General features: G+C 36.7%; 1 protein-coding gene and 1 long non-coding RNA gene across 2 annotated transcripts; one reads left to right on the top strand and one right to left on the bottom strand.

Moving 5' to 3' along the window:
- The first annotated feature begins 7,902 nt into the window (after window positions 1-7,902).
- On the top strand, window positions 7,903-12,134 carry LOC142177643 (uncharacterized). Its single transcript, XM_075246940.1, has 2 exons — window positions 7,903-8,032; window positions 9,271-12,134. Exon 2 carries the CDS (start codon window positions 9,272-9,274, stop codon window positions 10,856-10,858), a length of 1,587 nt encoding a protein of 528 aa, XP_075103041.1. The 5' UTR covers window positions 7,903-8,032; window position 9,271; the 3' UTR covers window positions 10,859-12,134.
- LOC142177644 (uncharacterized) lies at window positions 9,509-12,268 on the bottom strand. Its single transcript, XR_012706220.1, has 3 exons — window positions 12,129-12,268; window positions 9,738-9,853; window positions 9,509-9,647 (listed from the first exon to the last, which is right to left on the bottom strand). It is a non-coding gene; the product is annotated as an uncharacterized LOC142177644 (long non-coding RNA).
- Between the last annotated feature and the right edge of the window lie 8,399 nt (window positions 12,269-20,667).

Genomic DNA, 20,667 nt, shown 5'->3' with positions numbered 1-20,667 from the left:
GGGAATAAGGGTTCCTCAGTTGAGCCAGGGAGAGCTCTTCCCCGGTCTTCTGGCATAGACGTCGAAGACATGCTACCGTCCGCCACACGGAAGGGCTCACCTGTGCCAAGCAGACCTGGTAACGGGAGTAAAACTCCAAGATAACGGAGTCAAGCCCATCGCTGAATGAGAACAGGCCAAAAGTGAAGGGGTACGTGTAAACATACATAAAACCCTTCTTAAGGAAGGTTACCCGCTCCACTAGATCAGGAGCGATGATGTTCAAATCATGGAAACCACGGTCTTCCTTCAAAGCAGAGATGCTAGAAGGACGGATGGAAGAAGGATATACACCAACAACCCATGTGCGGGAGTTAGTAGAAGGGAACTTCTCTTCGAAGTCCTTAGCCGTAGAAAGCTTTCTGGGGGATAATGGTGCTCACCATAGGAGCAGCAGCATCATTAGTGCTTTCATTGTACTTTGAAAAATTAGAGTTTTTGGAAGAGGAGGCCATAGTTAGCAGAACGAAGTAAGGGTTTTCTCTGGAGAAGGAGGTTAAAGGAAGTTGAAAGCAAGAGTGAGTTGAGTAAAGAAAGTTTGAGAGAGTTCGATAAATTGTGAAGTGTAAAAGAAGATGATTGAAGTGTATAAGTAAAGGAATAGGCGGCTAAAATCGTGACCATGATTACCTCGAAAACAGATGAAAGTATTGCTGAATCATGGGATGACTCATGTTCGGGGTATTAATTGCGGAGACACGTGCGTCTAATCAAGCGTCAGAAACTTTTTAGAGGGGGGTCAGAGAACTTCCCGCCAAGAAAGGTATTGGTAGCTTCACCAACTTTCCGGTGACACAGGGATGTGCGACCGGAAAGCGGGGGGATTATCTGTATAGGGTAAAATATGTTCATATTAAATTCTCACATAATAGAGCGACACGTGGAGCCGAAGACAGATGTAAAGCAAGGCAGGTGGAAATCAAATCTGAGGGCAGTAATCTCGATTGCACCCGAAAGGAATGTTACTCATAAAGACAAATAAATGACTGTCACCCGCTAACATTCAGTGAAGAATATTCTTTACTATTAAGTACATAGTCCATTATAGAGAATATGTCATTCGTAGCCTACCGTTATACATTCTTCAATGGCTCCCATAATTGTCATTTAAGAGGGGCTTGATCCTATGACCTTGTTCCCAAGGTGCAGCTATAAATAGCAAGTTCAACAACCATTAGAGGGACATGAATTTTCTGACAAACTTATGCTATATACTATTCAAAAGCTCAATAACATTTTATTTCTTGCTTATTAATATTGTTATCACTGCCTTCGGAAGCTCTGCTCCCGGAACCAAGCTAGCTACTGTCTTATCTCAATTTCAACGCTAAGTCTATAAATCACATATAAATTCAATTGTAATGTTTTACGGGTAAACAACTAATAGTGACTTGATGAATATTGTTTGTGCAGTGGTCATCAGCTTATACATTTGGGATAACGTAATTCCAATCTGGAAGTTAGTTCCTCTATGTAAAGGGATAATTGAAGGATTGTGGAAATGGAATTACTTCCTTGTAGTAATTAAAAGTTGTTCCAGTAGAAAAAATATATAATTTTATTCTCATACTTCTTATATTTATTTGATTGCTTTGTATAATGTTGGTTGAATTTAACTGAACAAATTAATACGTAAATTCTTATCTTCTTTCGTGATGTACTAGTTAACGTTATTATTATTATTATTATTATTATTATTATTATTATTATTATTATTATTATTATTATTATTATTATTATTATTATTATTATTATTATTATTATTAATAATAATAATAAACGTTATTCCAATTGAAATGAAAGAAAGGAACGGAAGAGTTTTGAGAAACTGAGATGGTTTAACTACGAGAAGTCACCACTTTGAATTAGAAGATATAGGAAATTAATCTGTAGTATAAATCCTTGCTAGTTGGGATAGGGGAAATCACCAGTTATATCAACCCATAAGTAAGTTAGTAACAAAAATTAATCAATTCATAAAATTTTACCAATATTAGCCAATTACTTATTTATAACTAAAAAATATCAATTTTTTGCTTTCTTTGAGTGGGTGTTATTGGAATAAATTGGATACATTTTACGGAGTTAAAATCTCAGTTTTGGGATAATTTGGTAGAGTTTTGAGGTAGTTTGAATTGAAAATTCGAAGTAGAAGATGAACATGGAAAAAGATGATATGTGTATTACACCGTGTATCATTTGTGTATCACATATGTATCATATTTGTATCAAATGGGTATCACGTGTATATCTATGTATACCTGTGTGTGAGATACATGTTTGATACATATGTCGCAGAAGAATATTTTGAAGTCGATTTTACCTACGAATTTTGATACCAAATCAGCCCAAATCACTTTCAATTTTTCTCAAATTTTGTATATTGATTCATCTATATGTTTTCAATGAATTTCAATCATACCCATTGAAAAGGGTCCCTTTGTGCTTAGATTTTTGAAATCTTGTATATGTTTCTTTTTTTTTTTGTATTTCATCACCTTGTTTGCTATATCATCCATGAAATTTCTTTTCCGTCATGAATATAATATTGCTTATCATACTTAAAAATATGAAAAGAAATCTTTGCGTGTGATTCTTGAAGAGAAAAAATCCTTATTAATTTGGATTTTCGATTTTTGTATGTGTTTGGCTAGTTTTGATAAATTTATGATTAATGGCTAAAGATTGGTAAGTTAGGACTTATTTTGAATTTTTTCATAAGATTCCCATTGGGATTTGATGGTTACAATTAGGGGTATTCACAAAAAAATAAAAAACCGAACCAAACTGACTAAAAAAACCGATACTTTTTAGATTTGATTTGGTTTTGGTTTTAAATTTTAAAAACCGATCAAATTTGGTTTGGTTTTGGTTTTAATAAAAAATAATAACCGAAAAAAACCGAACCAAACCGACTATAAAAGTAGCTATATAAGTTTATTATTACACCTATATATATGTATATTTTTATATAAAGTTTATGAAATTTTATAGTACATATTAGTCATTTGTATTTTTGGTCTAGTTCTTTGCTATTATAATAATCTAATTCTTTGCCTTCTAGTTTGATTGGTAGTTTTCTTTTGCTAAGTACAAGAATTTATTTCATGTTAAAAATAATCAATTTTTAATTGAGTACTTAAATTATCCATCACTATTTGAGTCAATTATTATCAATATATCTCGGTAAATGATAGATTTCTCAAAGAGCAATTAGTTTGATAGTGTTACATTGAAAATATAGTCGCCGGAATATGCGTTTGGTAGCGTATGTCTCATATTTAAAAAAAAACCGATAAATAACCGAAAAAATCGAAAAACCGACAAAAACTGAATCGATAAAAAACCGACTTAATTGGTTTGGTTTGGTTCCAATATTTGAAAAACCGATTTACTTGGTTTGATTTCTTTTTAGGGAAAAAATGACCCAAACCGAACCATGAACACCCCTAGTTACAATAAAGCCCATTACAAATACACTTTGGGTGATTGACCGGAATAGTTCTATAAAATGTTGGTCTTTAAATATTGTTTTCATTTTTGAATGTATTTAGAAAATGATTTCTGGTCCTAAAGATACTTATTGTTTGGTAGGAATTTCTCTATCGAATTGGTAAATTTAATGCTATATTTATTTTATCTATATTGTTAATTATTCAAAAACTCTACCTGGTTGGCAGAAATTTGTGTGTCACGACCCAAAATCCCAATATGTCGTGATGGCGCCTATATCAATACTAGGCAAGCCGATAATCTCGATAAACCACAATTTCTCTTAAGTTTGAAAATACAATAATTTAATACAATACAAAATTTCATAAATACTGACACGAACACTCCCCAAAACCTGGTGTCACTGAGTACATGAGCATCTAATATGAATACAAGTCTGGAAAATACGGTCTATAATAGTCTGAGACCAAATACAGTAAACAAAGAGATAGAGAAGGAGAGACAAGGTCTGCGGAATACGGCAGCTACCTCAAAATCTCCTGAAAATCAATCACTCGAAAGGATCAACACCCGCTATGTCCGGGAACACCTGGATCTGCACACGAAGTGCAGGGTATAGTATGAGTACAACCAACTCAGTAAGTAACAATAATAAATAAAGAACTGAAGATAGTGACGAGCTATACAGCTACAGTTCATATTCAGTAGTTCTAGCAAAGAATAGACATGCTTTCAAATTTTGGCAGTTTAATGTCAAATTAATTTTATACAATTCATGTTCATGTAATCCGTATATAAAATCTTTCAGAGATTTCACAACAATGACAGATAGAAACTAGGTGCAACAATAAACGGAAATCAAGTACAACCTCTCAGGACAACAATCACTCACTGGACTCCCAGCCCTCATCACTCACACTCAATGGGTACCCGCGCTCACCGAGAGTGTACAGACTCCAGAGGGGCTCCTATATCCCAAGCGCTATAATCTGCACGGACAACTCACGTGCTGTACGGATAACTCATGTGCCATAATATAAATATCTGGATCCGTACGGTCAACTCACGTGTTGCACGGCCAACTCACGTGCTATAGTATAATATAAGGATCCGCACGGGCAACTCACGTGCTGCACGGACAACTCACGTGCTGTACGGACAACTCACGTATTGCACGGATAATTCACGTGCTATAGTATCAATATCTCACAATCAGGCCCTCGGCCTCACTCAGTCATAAATCTCTCCAGTCTCTCGGGCTCTCAATAATCATGAAATCAGCCGAAACAACAATGATATGATGTATCAATAATAATAACAGAGACTTAGATAAAATGTGCAAGTAAAAATTGAGACTGAGTACATATAGTATTTAGCAGGCAATTCAACAAGTACGCGACCTCTGTGGGTCCGAACAGTACTATTACATAGCCTAAGCATGATTTCTAACATGATTTACAGTCAAATTTTATCAACACATAGAGAGCATATAGCTAACAATAAATTATTCAACTTTAAAGTTTCCGGTACGGACCAAGTCACAATCCCCTCGGTGCACGCCCACACGCCTGTCACCTAGCATGTGCGTCACCTTCAAAATAATTACATGATACCAAAATTCGGGGTTTCATACTATCAAGACCAGATTTATAACTATTACTTACCTCAGAGCGTGAAATTATTTACTCTGTTATGTCTTTGCCTCGCAAATCGGCCTCTGAATGCCTCGAATCTAGTCACAAATAATTCGTTTCAGTCAATAAAATTTATTGAAATTAACTCCACAAGAAAATATTAATTTTCCATAAAAAACCGAATTTTAGCTCAAAAATCGCATGTGGGGGCCATGTCTCGGAACTCGACAAAAGTTATAAAATCCGAAAGCTCATTCAACCACGAGTCTAAATATACTAATTTTATCAAAATCCGACCCCAACTCAACCCTCAAATCTTCAATTTAAACTAAGAGGGTTTTCAAACTTTTCCAACTTAATTCACTAATTAAATGATTAAAACAACCATGGATTCGGGTAATTTAACCAATATTGAGTTAAGAATACTTATCCTGTTGTTTTTCTTGAAAAACTCCCGAAAATCGCCTCTTCCCGAGCTCAAGTCCTTCAAAAACTGAAAATGGGACAAAGTCCCATTTTCAGAACTTAATCTCTATATCCATACCTCTCTTCTTCGCGAACGCGACAGGTCCCTCGCATTGAAGCACAAAATGTGCTTCCCAACATTTGCTCTTCGCGAACGCGAGACACTGCTCGCGAACGCGATGCTTTACGGAGCCCTTCTTCGCGAACGCGAGCTCCCCTTCGTGAACTCGAAAGCAAAAACCCATGCCCACTATTGTTTTTCCCTTCGCGAACGCGATACCCCAAACGCGAACGCGATGTACAACCCAACTCCTCTTCGCGAACGCGAGACCCCCTCGCGAATGCGAAGAGTAAATTCTGCCTGCCTGAAATTCCTCTTCGCGAACGCGAGGGCCCACTCGCTAACGCGGAAGAGAAAATCCGAAAAAATGCAGCAGCAGATATCAGCAATCTCACCAAGGCCAAAATGATTTGTTAACCATCCAAAACTCAGCCGAGCCCCTCGGGACCTCAACCAAATATACCAACAAGTCCTAAAACATCATACGGACTTAGTCGAACCCTCAAATCACTTCAAACAATGCTAAAACCATGAATTATACCCCAATTCAAGCCTTATGAACTTTGAAATATCTAGTTTCTACAAACGACTACGGAACCTATCAATTCACGTCCGATTGACCTCAAATTTTGCATACAAGTCATAAATGACATAACAGAGGTATTCAAAGTTTCAGAATTAGATTTCGACCCCGATATCAAAAAGTCAACCCCCCGGTCATACTTCCCAAAAATTCAACATTCGGCATTTCAAGCCTAATTCCTCTACGGACCTCCAAATAATATTCCGGACACGCTCCTAAGCCCAAAATCACCATACGGAACTATTGGAATCATCAAAATTCAAATTCCAGGTCGTTTACATATAGGTCCATATCCGGTCCACTTTTTTAACTTAAATTTTCAATTATGAGACTAAGTATCTCGTTTTACTCCGAATTCCTTTCGGACCCGAACCAACTAACCCGGTAAGTCATAAAATAACTATAAAGCATAAATTGAGCAGTAAATGGGGGAACATGGTTATAATACTCAAAATGACCGGCCGGGTCATTACATAGGGTCAACACCGGTGTCGCAGTTAATCTTGATTTCAACTCTTGGAAGCTCCTTTCACAATTTGTTAAAATTTTCACAAATTCTATCGGGTTGACATGATTTTGTACTTGTCCAATTGTTCATCAAATTCTACCAAATTGGCATATGACTTTATGTTATCTGCTATTGACCTATCTATTAAATTATTTATCAAAGTCTACCCGATTGGCATAATTTATTTGTGTTGTTTAACCAAGTGTTCTTTGAAACTGCAATTCCAATTTCGTCCAAACAACTCCAAATCTGCTCCAAATGATCTTAAATTTGAAACAAAACCTCCAAATACCAACACCAACGATCCTCAAACAAATAATTTAGTCAAATAACACCAAAATCATGAAGACCTACTTTGTCTTTTTCAACACTTTCTAAGGACTAACAATGGAGTTTTGATATTTTTAAAACAAATCACTAATTCAATATTTGAACGAAAAATTAAGCACAAATTATCATCGCTCGAACGATTTTAACAATAATCAACCATTAACTTTCAGTTTCTACCCAAACAAGAATTTTATGCTTCCAATATTGAAGAATTATGGTATTTTTAATAAAGAAGAAGCTTACTTTTGTAATAAAATCAAAATAGAAAAAATATTTAAAGGCCAGTTCCTTAAGAGGATAACCAGTGCAATTTTGTGATATACTTTTAGTTATATTCCCATTTCACAATAATCACCTCTGATCACTACTGAACAATCACCAATTGCAACCACAATCAACCACCACTTTACAACCATAATCACCGCCAACCACCACTATACAACTATTATTGTCGACAATCAGCATTAAATTTATAATTTGTCTATCAAATAAATAATTTTTATAGCGCCATGTAAATTGATTTTCTTCTAATATTATGTGGATGTATGTAATTTATAGGTATTTTTTTATTTAAATTTAACATTTATTAGTTTTTTAATAAAAATAAATTACACACATTCATATGGCGAAAAAATAAATAATCTTAATTATTTCGTATTAAGATGTAAATGTAAAATCTTAATAACAAGAGATATGTATTTAGATTCTGACATTTTTATCTTGAATAAACAAACATGACCTTAGTTTGAGGCGTTACAATCCCACCAAAAGCTCGCCTTTATTTTATCTTTCCTCTCTCAGTATTCACGGGCTTACCCGACCCATAAAATTTTTAATTAAAAAAGGATCTCAAAAAACAAAGGAGAAAAGAAATTCCTTCGAAAGCAAAAACATAATTTATTTTAGATCTTCAAACGAATTTCTATCGCCATCAATTCTTTTGTGAGATATAGAAACAGGTAATTTTCATTTTCTTCATATGGCTTGTACGTCAATTTTTTAGGGTAAAACATTAATGCACTTATACAATGAATTGATTTATTAACATTCTTGATACATGCAAACGTGAAAAACGTGGAATAACAGATCTGCTTTAAATTGAATTTTTTAGGAAAGAAATGATAGAAATGTATTATTATGTGCATATGAATTTTTAACCCTAGCTTATATAGGGAAATTTTGGTCTTTTAAGGAAATCCTTTTGATCTCCTCTCTTTATCGTCTTTCTTCAAGATCTAATATATAATGTATTATTACATGTTCATTGATTCGTTCATTCAATAGATTTATTAGCCAAAGTGAAGAAGATCCCTAGTTCCCTTGCTAATAGGGTGTGACAATTGGAAAAGGTGATGAAATTCATAATTTGACTAATTCAAAATCTCTATCATACAATTCAACAAGGATAATTATATGTATAGGTGATATCAAGATTTGGATGTATTTTGACATAGCTGATTACTTAGTCACATTCATCTTTTTTTATCTACGCCTGGATGTTTGACGACAAGTTAAGTCAGGACCTGGTGGGCTTGTGTCTCATGAGATTGGATGATCACTATTCGTGAACAAAAATCCTATTTATTTATTTATTTCCAAAATTGGTTTAAAAGGAGGAGAATGGACATTGAGAATTCATATAGTTAAATTTCGAGTTGTATTTCATCTTTTCAAATTTCAACTGTAATGTTGTCTCCATTCAACTGAACTTTTTTCTTTTTCTTTTAGAGGTTCACTTTTTGCCGTTTAATTTATTTACTTGAAATTTCCTTTAGTTTTAATTTATTCTCCCATGAACTTAAAGGTTGAAGGGGCTATATGGATTCCACATAAGATAATTTATAGTGAAATACCCTATGCAGGTAGCAACAAACCAGTCATTTTCTCCTTGCCTTGCTAAAACCAAATAAGTAATGGTATTTTGAAGTTATTTAGTTAATTTGCATCTTGGTTTTCTGTATGTTTTTTGTTTTTAATCTTTATCTCATACTTTTTTAATTTTTGTCTATTTATTCATAGTTTGATACTGGTCTTGATTCCATAAAAGAAATTATTGCCTTTTATTACACTGCATAGTTCTGTAGCTAAATGAATGGAGTGAGGATTCCCAACTTGTTTGGGACTGAGGCGCAATTGTTGTTACTATAGTAGTTCCTGTAAATGACTCAATGATAAAATTTTGATATACTTTACTCAGGATGAATGAGCAAACTACACAAGATAATAATCCCACTGCTCCAACAATCCTTCCAGCAAAGCAAAGGCGAGGCCGCCCACGCAAAGATGGAGGTGTTGCTAAAAGAGGAAATTTACAATCTTCAATGACTCCTCCACCACCTGAAACCATTAAAAAAGTTCAACAAAATGCAGTTGAAGTGAGCCAAAAAGATGGAGGCATTGTTGGTGGTAACAACATTATAGGACAGATGGTTTCTGGTGTTGTTGACGGTTGCTTTGATGCAGGGTACTTCATCTCAGTACGCGTAGGTAATAGCGCCACCACACTCCGCGGATTAGTTTTCCAGCCGGGGCGATTTGCTCCTATTACACCAGCAAATGATGTTGTCCCTTCAGCTGCAATGTATCACAGAAATCAGGTTGCTACACCACTTTTAAACCTACTGCAAGAAAAGCAGCCAAATGTTGCACCAGCACAAGTTTTACCTTCTAAGCCAATGTCAAGTGCAACATTTGTACCTAATAACAGTCAATTTGCTCCTGTTATGGCACCTCAATCTGACACTGTTATGGTATCTAACGAGCTGCGGAGTAAAATCATGCTGCAGCAAAATCAAGATCAAAGACAAATCCAATCTCAATCCACCCTTCCAATGGAAAATCTTAGAATGGTTGAACAGGATGAAGTAATGCAAGTATTTGAAGTCACAAACCAATCACAAGGGGCTGAAATAAATGCAGAACCAACTAAAGGTATGTTTTCAGAATCCTTATTAGAACCAAAAGCTAGTGAAGGAACTAGCAATCAAGGACCTAAGGCTCAAAACCAAGTTATGGGCTCAACATTTCAGCCTGCTGTGGACCACCAATCGATCGAATCTGAATCCAAGAATGATAAGCAAACGAATCATGAGCAGTCGTATATGCAAACGTTACTTCAGCCGGGAGAGTTGGTTTACTGTGAAGCGAAGAAACTTGAGATACACCGAGCTCCTATAAACGCTCAAACTCAAGTCGATTTCCAAGGGCTTTCTCCAATGAATGAAGACATTCAAATGAAGGAATGGACGCAAAGCGGACAAGAAAACCAACAGAATCAATTCAATCAAAGTAGTCTATTTGCGGAACTTAACTCTGTTGCCCAAGAAACACAAGCTGCTGAAACTCAAATTATTGAACAGAACCATACACATATGATGGAGAAACTACATTATGTTGAGATGCCTGAGGCTACTAGTGAGAATCCAAATGCTGATATCAACCAAGTAGTGGTTACTAGTGAAACTCAAGCGGCAGCTCCAGAATCGATTAAGACTTCAATGGACTTCATGATGGAAAAGCTGAGTTACTCAAAGAATGAGGAATCTCAAAATACTCATGTTGGAACTGAAGTTGAGTTAGGAGTAAATGCTGCATCAAATGAAACCAAGGAAGCAAGTGATGCTGGTGACAAACTTGTGTTAGGTTCTCAGTTAGCATCACAGCAAGAAGAGGCAGAGACAGGAAATTCTGATCAATCAGCAAAAGTTGAAACTCAAACTAAAAGTTGTGATGGTGGCAACAGCAACTTGGAAATTGTTCACCAAGGCCAACAAAGCCAACCTTGAAGCAGCTTATAAGTAAAGATAAAACAAGATTTGTTTTTCATCTTTTTTCTATGTAAGCAGCTGACTGAAGGGGAGCCTTGGAGCAACAGTAAAGTTGTTTCCGTGTGACCTATTGGTTATGGGTTCGAGTCGTGGAACCAGCCACTCACGCTGCGTCAAGTAGGCTGTCTACATCACACCCCTTGGGGTGCGGCCCTTTTCCCGATCCTACGTAAACGTGGGATGCTTTGTGCATCGGGCTGCCCCTTATAAGCAGTTGATTGATAGTTTAGAGCCTTATCTTCAAGTTAGACTTGGTTTCTTTTTCTTTTTATTTTGCAAGACTTTTCTGGAATCACTGACCTCAATCATCCCAATTATGTATGCTTTTCCCATCACTATGGAGTGTTACTTTGGTGGCTGAGTAGAGTTAGATAGCCACATGACTATCATTTTGGAACTTGGGATATGGATTCCTCGATTATAAATTTACAATCTAACCAAGATAATGAAAAGTGACACTTTTATCATAAAGGATTTAACTTACATACACCAACAATATAAAACTTTTTTATATTATTAGCATAACTTATATCCCCAGTCAAAATCTTGACATGCTGGATTCCACGTTTCAAAATATTTCGGGAAAAAAATGCACCCCTCTACTTTTGACTATATTTGTGAGCTTAAATGGAGCGATATGATCTGTGAAAATTCATATGACCAACCATAACTTGCTTGAAATTGAGGTGTAGTTAGTGTTCTTGTAGCGTCTTTTAACATATTGTAGCGGGTAATCTTTCGTATCTTCCAGGTTACATGTAATTATTTTCTAGGTGACTTGATAGTGTAAAAATTATTTTACATTGTCCGTGTGTAAAAGTTGAACTTTACCAAACAAATAGGAGAAGGGATAGAACTTAAAAAAGTGACACCTTAAAAGATCACATATTTGTCATTATATCTTCTTTTCTAATAATAATATTCTGTCTACTTAGGGTTGCACGTTAGATTCCTTTTACTGTAACGATTTTCCCAAAAAGAAATTCCCCTTTACTGGGCAGGTTAATGAATTGGTTGTTTCAATTCCATTATTATGAGGGGAACTACTCCAATTGAAAAAGAAATGTAGAAGTTCAGGAATTAAATTCTCCCCAAAAGAACTTATGTATGATGCTGCATCTTCAATCAATTTCTATGCCATCTTCTTAAGAGAATTAGAAGCTATTGCCTTAGTTAATTAACAAATAAATAGAATTAAATAAAATTAACAAATATATATTTGGCTTACTAGTTCTGCTTTTAGCTCATGTGTCAACTCTTACTTCCCACTTCCTCAAGTTCTTCTTTCGGTTATGATGAGAGTTCCCTTTTCATTTTGTTTTCTTCTTCTGCCGAATTCTAGCTAGAAAGATGTAGATTACACATCTAATAAAATCTAATGAGACTTCTCATGAATCCAGCTCCATAGAGGACAAACTAGATCTTCAATAAATTGAACTGATAGATAATCATGATAGTAAACTGTTGCACAAGTGTCTCCACTTTATGGTTTTTTGATTATGACGAAGTAGACCTTCACCGGCTTGGATTGAAAGGAAAGGCTTCGCTTTCCAATTGCCTTTTGAGCAAGTTCAGGACTCTCTATCGCTTTCTGCTTGGAGCGATAGACCATCTTATCGCTTTCCAAAGAGGTGTAAAAGCTGAAGAGGTTCCAGGAGTTGCCAATCAGAGCAACAGTAAACTGACTGAGCTTAGAGAAGTCATGTATCTACATATCAGACCCCGATCAATCTAATCGAACCAACTATTTGTTTGAGGCTACAATTGCTAGATCGTTGCCCAGGAATAATGTGATAACATGGGTCTTTGTTACACCAGCTTTGTTAGGTTGGAAATCTTGCCACTTCAGTCATTCTCATGAGCTGGAAGAGAAGAAAGTTCTCAACGTCTAACAACAAAGTAGCAGACTGATGATAGGCTATAATTACGTATTTTATTCGCTTATTACACTCTAATTTACTGTACTTTAATTGAGTTTGAGCTTTAATCGCTAGTGTTTTGCACTAATTGTGTGTTTTATGCCTTGTAGGAGTGATTCCGAGTTATGTAGATATTAGAGAATGAATTCAAGTGATTTGGAGCTTTGAAATCTGAGTAAAAGCCCAAGGAATTAAGCCGGGATCGTGTTCGGGGATCAACTGATGATAATTAAGAACGAACGAAGAATCGAGTAGGCATATTACGTACTGTCTAGTAAAATACACATAACTTTTTGCTAAGAACTCCATTTAGGCTCCACAATATATGGTTGGAAATCTAATTCAAAGGGCTACAACTTCCATGTTTTATGTTTTTCCAAATTTCAAACAGAACAGGGTGAAAAACGCGGTCTAATCCGCGGCCGCGGATCTGGCCGCGGATGTGAGGCAGAACACTGGGTAAAATCCGCGGCCGCGGACGTCCTGACCTGGAAAAGTGTCCTTTTTCGCGTAGGAGAAGACCTAAGGAGGCTAAGGAGACTGGGGATTCGACCTAAGGAGGCAAGAACACACTAGGAGCAAGGCGGAGAATTCTTCTACAAGTTTCTCACTTTCTTCTTCCTATTTCTATTATTGGTTATGAATTCTAGTATTATAGTTATGCATACTATTATGAATAGCTAATTTGTTATCTAGGGTTTTGATGGAACCTTTTGTAGGATGAATTCTTGTTATGTTTTAATATAATTTAGCCTTTGAATTTATCTATTTGTTCAACTACGTATTTATTTCAGTTGATTGAATGGTCATCGATTGACTGTGCATATTTATTATGTGTTGCTTGAGAAAGGATACATATTTAGGTGGTTGTTGAACAACGTCACTCCTAACGTATGTGAGAAATCAATACAGTGGGTTTAAAGGTAGGTTTAGAAATAACAAAGTCTTGACGCGGTCATAGTGAGCGGTTCAATGAAACCAACTAGCGTAGTTCGAGAGAATATGTCTAGTAAATTGTTGTAGTTGCTCGAGAGAGAATTACGGCACCTAAAGTGCTCACGATCAGTAGAGAATACATCGGCGAAATTGTTGGGAACATAGCTAGAAAGATTCCGACAATTAGGGAAATCATAACTCTAGACCTCCTTAATTTAGTCTCCAACCCTTTGTCTCGTTAGTTGATAATTTTACCGCTTTCTAGTATTTGCTAGTTAATTCGTTAGAAATATAAATCTCAATCTTTATAATTTAGAAAATTGTTCAAACTTGTCTTGTTAGTGATATTAAAAAGCTATAGCTAGGCTTTAGTTCTCTGTGAGATTCGACTCCGGACTTTTAGACCGGATTATATTTATAGCGAGCGCTTATCCTTTTTAGGACTAGAGTTGGGCGTGATCACAGACATATCTAACCATAAGAGGAAACATGATAATGTGACAACTTCCTGGTATATTATAAAACCATATTCTTTGAACTATAAAGTAGTGACTAAACTTCATAGTCATTGCAGATCATTGAAACTGTGCTTTAGACGAATGATATATGGACCTGACAAGTGAACAATTTATATCTATATATAAAGGAGAGCAAATTGATGATGACTTGGCAGTTGGCACCCCTCACAAGCTAGGATTACTATTTATCTCTTCTCTCATTTATTTGGCATTTTCCTCAGTTTTCTCCTTATTTTTCTGTTATGTAATTATTTCTTTTTCGTAAAGATGTCACCTTTCAGATTCATTCAGTTACACTTTTTCCATACGTTGTGAAGAAAACTCCTCACTAAAAGGGCTTTATAAATTTTTTGAAACGTTTTTTCCCCTTCCCCTATGTAACAAGATCATTAGCAGTGAATTTCAAAAGTCAATCCATTCTGATATCTAATCTCCATTGCTCCTATTTAAGTGCACTCAACATCCAGCATAACTGCATTATTTTCTTCTCTCAATGGAACTATGGAAGGACTCTCTTTGAAACTGTTTGCAACTTCAAGGTCTACTTTCTTTTCTTTATATAATTCTACTTTATAATAATTTTATGATTTTTTTTTCAACATAATTTTATGATTTGAGAATAGTGAAAATTGACTACTCTGGTTAGTTTTATTTATTTATTTATGTTCCAACCAAGAAGTTGTGAGTTCGAGTCACCCCAATAGCAAGGTGGGGAGTTCTTGGAGGGAGGGAGCCGAGTGTCTATCGAAAACAGCCTCTCTACCTCAGGGTAGGGGTAAGGTCTGCGTACACACTACCCTCTCCAGACCCCACTAGTGGGATTATACTGGGTTGTTGTTGTTGTTAGTACAAAATGAAACACAAAGCTCGTTTTGGCAGTTTTGATACTTCAAGGTTTTCTTGGTTTCTCTCTTTTCTATCTACTCTGCTTATTATACAAATAGTGAAAGTTGACTATTTTGGTTGGTTTTTTGGATGCAGATGAAGCACAACATAAAGAGACGCATTGCAATGAGAATGTTAGCAGTATTGAGGCAAGTCATGAAGGGGTCGACTTAACACAAGACTCTCGATGTGTTTTTTTTCATTTTTCCTTTTTGTGTGGCTAATTTCATATTGGTTCAAATTTCCCTGTTGATATTTTTTTTGTTGACATAATGACAAAAAAAACTTTATTTTTTGTATTTGACGTTTAGTGCAGAGATCAGTACTATAATAAACTCATTTTGTAATATTTTTTGGATTCTAACAAACTTTATGGACGGGTTAAACTCATAAAGTAATGTTTCTTGGATTTTAACAAACTAATTTTTCCTCTTCTAATAAGCAATTAATTAGAGAGGTGATCATGCCCAACTATGCCTTATAAAAAGCATTAAGCGGTCATTGCAAATATATTCCGGCTAATAAGTCCGGAGTCGAATCCCACAAGGAATTAACCTATCAAATACAGCTACTAGACTCGCACAAATTCACACAATCAATCTTCAGAAGGATTTAAGTAACGGATTGGGTTTTACTAACTAAATATCACGTAATTAAAATATAATAATTAACAACTAACTACGAACATGTTGTAAACAAGAATTGGAATGACCTAAGGTTGTGATTTTTCCTATTGTCGGAATCTTTTTCGCTACGTTTTCTACAAGTTTGCCTAAGTCTTCTCTACCGATCATGAGCACTTTAATTGTTGTAACTCTCTCCCGAGTAATTACCACAATTACTAGACATATTTTCCCGAATTACGCTAGCTAGCATTAAGCACAGCTCACTCAGATCGCACCAAGGTTTCGTTATCCCTAAACCCACCTTTAAACCTCCGTATTGATCCCTCATATACGTTTAGGAGTGATGTTGTTCAACAACTACCTAAATATGCACTCTCTCCCGAGTAATACATACTAAATAGGCACAGCTAATTGAAGGCCCTTCAATCAACCACAAGAATAATATAGTTGAACAAATAGAGAAAATACTACGGCAAATCTATATTAACATAACAAGAAAATCATCCTTTCAATAGGTTCTATCAAAACCTTAGATTAGGAATTTAGCTACTCATACTCATAATAACAATATCCCAAATATTGTGCATAATCAAAATAGAGAGCAAAGGTGAAAAGATGTAAAAATGATGATTCTAACTCCAAGGAGTGATTCCACAAGCTCTTCTTGCCTCTAGCTTCCCAAAAACGTTTTGGCTGCTCCAAAAACTAGTCTCCAAGTGGTGTTTTAGGTCTATTTATATGTATAGAAGAAATCCTAAACGTGTGGGTCGGGTCCTAGTCAAACCCGAAATGAATTAAGTCTTCAAAACTCAGATTGGACCTGGCGTTAGGCCTGGCGTCGCCAACCTAACGCCTGGAATTGGGCTGGCCTCGCCAGGCTAAAGCCTGGTCTCTCCTTTTCACTGTTCTCGAGCACACTTTCAATGTTTAAGTATCCCTTTTGCTCTACTTTCATCTCCAATTCACCTACACATAAAATAGACTCCATTATGTACAAATAAAGTATAATTTATCATTAAAGCATGTAAATGCAAGGCACATAATGTACGAAACTATGGAATTATAGCCACACATCAATACCCCACACTTAAACATTACTCGTCCTCGAGCAATCAAACTACACTTATAGATACTGCCTTTTTAAGCAATTCTCCTAATTCATTATACCAAGAAATTTTTAAAACAGTTTAATCACACAAGTGTGACATCTTCGCCTCAAGATTCGACTCACAAATACCATGCATTATTCACAATTCACTTACTTACTCTGATATGGATATCAACAACATTACCTTTCCTTTATGAGTCATGTGCCCTCACCCAATAAAAGAGCTTAGTTCCACACACAATGAATTTTTAAGAACATAAAAACTCAAGATAGATAAAATTCATTCACTCTCAGAAATAACATTCATATGCTACAAATGATGCACCATAGGCTTGCCCGTAGTGTAATACTCTACGAATCGAGTTCATTCAGTCTAAGATCAAGTAGGACTTTCATTGGTTGTAATGTAGGCTGCGGGTCGGGTATGATACATTTGGATATGAGTGACTACACCTCCCTTAGCACTTTAATACATATACTTTAACATACATCCCATACTTGTGCCAAACCAAACATTCCACCTTCATCTCAATTTATATTACCCCATATTTCTTTAAGCATAATTACATTAAGATTCGCCGCTTTTCAACGAATATTCTCTTATTCTTCTTTTCTTTTTCTTTTTTTCTTTTTTTTTTCTCGATTCAAGCAGCTCTTACTTTTTCAAAACAGTTCACCTTTCTCCTTATTTCATTGGTTCCACTCAAAAACCAAACCAATCACCCCACACTTTAACTTTTACAAAGTTCATAATAATTCAAGTGCTCATTCGAGGTGAAAAGGTTCAAATAGACGGTTAATTCAAACAATTGGGTAAGGCTTGTAGTGTGGTGGTTGCCAAAGAAACAGGATTACAGGCTCAAAGGGGTTAACTACGTTACATAACTTTTAGGTGGGTAAACTATATATATCTGGCTTAACAAAGAAATGCCTATATCACTTCTCAGACTGAACAAGACTACTATTTCGCTTTGCACACACAGAGGATAAGTTCTAGACATCAAATGCAATGCACAGAATACATACAAAACTCACACACGCATGGCACATAACTAATTCAGGATTGGTTTTATCGTGACACTCCAGTCAAAGCAGCTAAGTAAAATTAGGAATCTACGATTTAAGGTACTTATGCGAGAGTCAAAAACCGAGCTTAAGCGTCACAACCTTAGTGCTAACTATTCTCAAGGCATAACAAAGCTAAGAGATATTGCTACAATTAAATGCACAGCTTTGTTGTTCCTACTCCTGAAAGTTAAAACTAACTACCCCAGTTCAACTAAAAGCCCCTGGAAAAGAACCGCGGTCCAAAGAAAAACCAAGGGGGAATTACTACACTACCTGCACACACACACACAAAAAAAAAAAAATTCAGCCAAATCAATTACTAAACTACTAACAACACATACTAACACAATTAACATTAAATAACTAAATGACTAAAATTAACCATGTACAAGTCCCCACCCCACACTTAGATCATGCAATGTCCTCACTGCATGCACAAAATGACAAAACACAAAAATGAGTAGGGTGTGAAGAGACTCCCTGATCAAGCAACCTCTTCATCCTCTGAAGCTCTCCACTCCTCATCATGTTCGTCCTCCTCATTATCATCATCTCCCTCACCATCGGACTGCTCTAGCTCAGCTTCAGACTGCTCTGGTGTGTTGATATCCTCATCATTGGGTAGTCTATATCCATCTCCTAACCCAACCAGTTGCTGGGCATGAGCATTTAGCGGGTACCGGTGCTCCAATTCAGTCCTCTCCTCAGATGTGGCTTGTCGACCTCCTATCCTTAGCTACAAATCCATCATCCCATAGAGATGGGCCATAAAACTATCATCCCGAGCGTTGCGCTCGGTAATTGTCAATGAAGTCATAGCAATCTCTTCTTTCAGTCGGAGGCTAGTGATGTCTGTTTGTCGTAGGGGCTGATCAATGGTGTGGTCAAACTCTAGCTCCTCCTCAACCTCCTCGTGTCTTAAGTACTGAGTTAGAAAATTGGCAAATGACATTTGATCGATCTTTTTACTCGTTCTGACTACAGACATCTGGTAGCGGATCTGATGACCCACATTTACTCTTTGACCCGTCATGAGGAAGTAGAGTACACAAGTCCTCTCACGGCTAATGAGTGTGTCATGATTGCACGGTAGGAGCCGTGCATTTATCAGTTTAAGCCACACTTGAGCCTCCGCCCTCATCTTCTTTTTGGGAAACCTCTTATGCCGATTAGTTATCTTATCCCAGACCCATGCTGCCGTAGAATCGGCACCACAAAGCATGTGTCTTAACTCTCTGTATGTAGGCCGGCGAATGAAGTGGTCTAATGGCTCCACAGGAATATCCGGAGCACCTAAAAAGTTACATATAGCCGTGGGTGAGAAATCTATCAATCATCCACGAATCGGCACCAGTTTTTTAGTACTCTGCGGATCAAACCCTGCATAAAATTCTCGGACTAAGTTGAGATTAATGTTCCATGTGTTCTTGAATACATAGCTCAACCCCATATCTTGAATACCTCTCCAAATTGCCTGATACTTTGCTTTCAAGCTGTGTTCATTGATAGTTGCTTCCGGGTGTACATGTTTAGGCCTACAATGCTTGTACCAATCCTTAGTGTGTGGTGGTATGCTGTTGATGCCAAACTCCCTTTGGCCTTGTGGTTATTGACACATAGCTGCTATAGCTGCCACAACTTGTACTCCACTTAGATTGGAGGTAGCTCCCCCCTTTCTCTTCTTTGGGGGAGGTGCTGAGGTCGCCTTTACTTTAGCCGGCGCAGTGGAAGTAGCCTTGGCTTTTCCGGTGTCTTTTCTGGGAGGCATCGTTGTTCCTACACAAATAAGCAGTAGTCAGATAAAACTGCATTACACACTACACACATAAGTCCCGACTTCCCGAGGTTACTCAGACTTCACCTCGTCTTTCCTTAATATTAGAATCAAAGAACAATACATGGGTTACCCGCGAGCCACCCCACACTTAAGATTTTATCGTGGTGTATGACTTCATAACACTAGTCTATTAATCCCGGAGACTCGGGCTCCAATGGGGACAAGGAATGCGATTGAGGCATTATATCAAACACTTAACGTGCAATAGTGCCATGGTATTTCTTATGTACATGAGGAATTGCATCATCCTCCCAAATCGGCTTGGGGGTTCCGTACTACCACATGTTTTCATAATCGCAGCACCATTCCTATGAGGTTTCATGGGGTTGGGGTACACAAACTCAATACCACAATGAAGAACAACCACCAATTTTTTAAATTTTTTTTATTTTTTTGTGTAATATTATACATGTACCTCTGTCGAAATTGCAAAGGGAAGAAGTGAAATCATACCTTTGAACCTTTTGAATGGAAGAAGCTGCCTGAGAATTTCTGATTAGTGTGAAAGAATAGCAAGACTAAACTTGACTTCAATGGGGATGGGGGACACCACTATGGCAATTTGTTGTTGAGTGTTTGTGGGTGAGGGCAATTCATGCAGTGTGTTTGGTTGAGAGCAACATTGATGAGAAGATGTGTGTTTGTGAATTTCTTTTCTAAAGCTTCATATGTTTTGGTTTAAGTGAGGTTAGGGTTGTGAGTATTGTGTTCAGTGTTTAAGGGAGGTGTAATGTGAGGAGGTACGACTAAAATAATGTGAGATCGGCCGAAATAACTTACCTGGCGTCACCTGGCCCAGTACCTGGCGTTAGCCAGGCGTCGCCAGCCTAAGTCCAAGCAGACCCTGGCGTTAGCCAGGCGTCGCCAGCC

The sequence above is a fragment of the Nicotiana tabacum genome, chromosome 23, assembly GCF_000715075.1.
Source record: "Nicotiana tabacum cultivar K326 chromosome 23, ASM71507v2, whole genome shotgun sequence".
Taxonomy (NCBI): Eukaryota; Viridiplantae; Streptophyta; class Magnoliopsida; order Solanales; family Solanaceae; genus Nicotiana; species Nicotiana tabacum.
Note: the sequence above shows the minus strand (reverse complement) of the source record. Positions and strands in the feature narration are given on the sequence as shown.